The sequence below is a fragment of the Sardina pilchardus genome, chromosome 23, assembly GCF_963854185.1.
Source record: "Sardina pilchardus chromosome 23, fSarPil1.1, whole genome shotgun sequence".
Classification (NCBI taxonomy): domain Eukaryota; kingdom Metazoa; phylum Chordata; class Actinopteri; order Clupeiformes; family Clupeidae; genus Sardina; species Sardina pilchardus.
Window position 1 is genome coordinate 4951364 of NC_085016.1, and position 2171 is coordinate 4953534.

Here is a 2171-nt window from a genome sequence, read left to right on the forward strand (position 1 = left end):
CACAACGACATACAAATAAATGCACACACACACACAAGCATACAAATATATGCACACACACAAAGACATAAATGTGTACACACACTACAACACACAAATACATGTGTGCTTGCACACACACACACACACACACACACACATACACACACACACACACACACACAAAGACATACAAATATGTGCACACATGCACACACAAATACAAACAAGGACAAACATGTGCACAACATGAATACACATATACACAACCCATGCAAGGATGCACAGTACTACACACGCACACACGCACACACACACACACACAAACACATCCAGAGGACCAGAGAAGCCAGCCATGACCTAAGAGATAAGCTGAAACCATGGTGATGCCTTTACCTCTCCAGATGAACACCGGTAGAGAGCAGCACGTGTGTGTGTGTGTGTGTGTGTGTGTGTGTGTGTGTGTGTGTGTGAGAGAGAGAGAGAGAGAGAGAGAGAGAGAGAGAGAGAGAGAGAGAGAGAGAGAGAGAGAGAGAGAGAGAGAGAAAGAGAGAGAGGGAGGGATGGGGGAGAAAGGGAGAGACAGAGAGGGAGAGACAAATACAAGAGGAGGAGAGAAAGCGACAGGGAGGGGTTTTGTGTGTGTTAGTCCATCTAGGATACATGTGTGTAGGTGTCAGTGTGTGTATAGATTTGTGGGTGCCTGCCAGTACACACAGGCATACATCACTCTGTGTGTGTGTGTGTGTGTGTGCGCGCGTGCGTTTTGAATGGGGGCAGACGTCCTTTGTAGGTGTGTGTGAATAGGTGTGTGTGGTTGGTGAATAGGTGATGTGTCAGATGCCTGAGTGTGTGTGTGTGTGTGTGTGTGTGTGTGTGTGTGTGTGGCACTAGATGGATATATGCATGTGTGACTCCCCAGGCTGGACAGACATCACTGAACACCTTGCACACTTTTGGATTCATTTATTCAACAAATAAAAAAAATCCACATTTATAATGAAACAATTATAATGAACAACTTTAACATTAGCATTAGGACACTTGGTTGATTCACTCACACACACACACACACACACACACACACACACACACACACACACACACACACACACACACACACACACACACACACACACACACACACACACACACACACACACACACACACACACACACACACACACGCTGAGTGTAGACACAGAGCCATATACAGTACAGTGTGCTTTGAAAGTGTGTGTGTGTGTGTGGGGGGGGGGGGGGTGTGAGTGGGTGTGTATGTGTCTAGCACTGATGATTGTGAATTAGTGTGTGTGTGTGCACATACTTTGTGTGTGTGTGTGTGTGTGTGTCTTTCTAGATTGACTGTTTCCTAGAAGAAAGGCCACAGCTACATGCAGAAAAACAATAATCAATAATAGACAATAAACAATAATCAATAATCAGTAATCAGCCATCAATAAGTGTGTGTGTTTGATGTTCTGTGAATCTTCCGGTGAGTCTGTCTGTCTGTCTGTGGGTGTGTGTGTGTGTGTGTGTGTGTGTCAGGAGTGCGTCCCATATGCCGGCAGGCCGAAGAGCTCTGGTCTAAAGTCCACCAGGGTGCTCAGCACCAGCGTTGCATTCTGGGTAAGGGCGCGGTCCATCCGCTCATCTGGCACCATGACAACCTGCATCCCAGCTGCCACGCCCGCCGCTACACCGTTCACCGCATCCTCAAACACCAGGCACTAACACACACACACACACACACACACACACACACACACAGAGAGCAGAGGTTAGATATACACACACAACCAAAGACATACACAAGACACACAGACATTTGACATACGTCAAATATTCAGAAGAGAGATACAAGTGGGTCTATTAAAAAATAGTTGAAGAGTTTTTTCCCCCACTAACTGGTTTCAAAAAGTGAACCTTTCTATTCTAAAATTCATTACATATAGAGCGTCGATGACTATGGTTTACAGCTCATTAAAATCAGAAATCAGTTTCTCAAAATATCAGAACAAAGATGTTATAATACAGAAATGTTCCTGAGCCTTTAACCTCTTAGCCTGGTTCAGTAGAACCTAGTCTGGTAGAATAGAACCTTTATTTGTCATTACAACAGCACACAATGAAATTAAGTGCAGTCCTTGTGAAGTGGCAGACATCATTGAGGTGGTATATTCATAAATGAA

At 44.7% G+C, this 2171-nt stretch overlaps 1 protein-coding gene across 1 annotated transcript in view; it reads right to left on the reverse strand.

Moving 5' to 3' along the window:
• Window positions 1-1234: 1234 nt before the first annotated feature.
• Window positions 1235-2171, reverse strand: part of pudp (pseudouridine 5'-phosphatase) — a 16898-nt gene continuing 15961 nt past the window's right edge. The window contains exon 4 of the mRNA XM_062527889.1: window positions 1235-1709. Within this exon, the coding sequence (XP_062383873.1) occupies window positions 1524-1709 (186 nt within the window). The 3' untranslated portion in view covers window positions 1235-1523. The remainder of the gene's footprint in view (window positions 1710-2171) is intronic.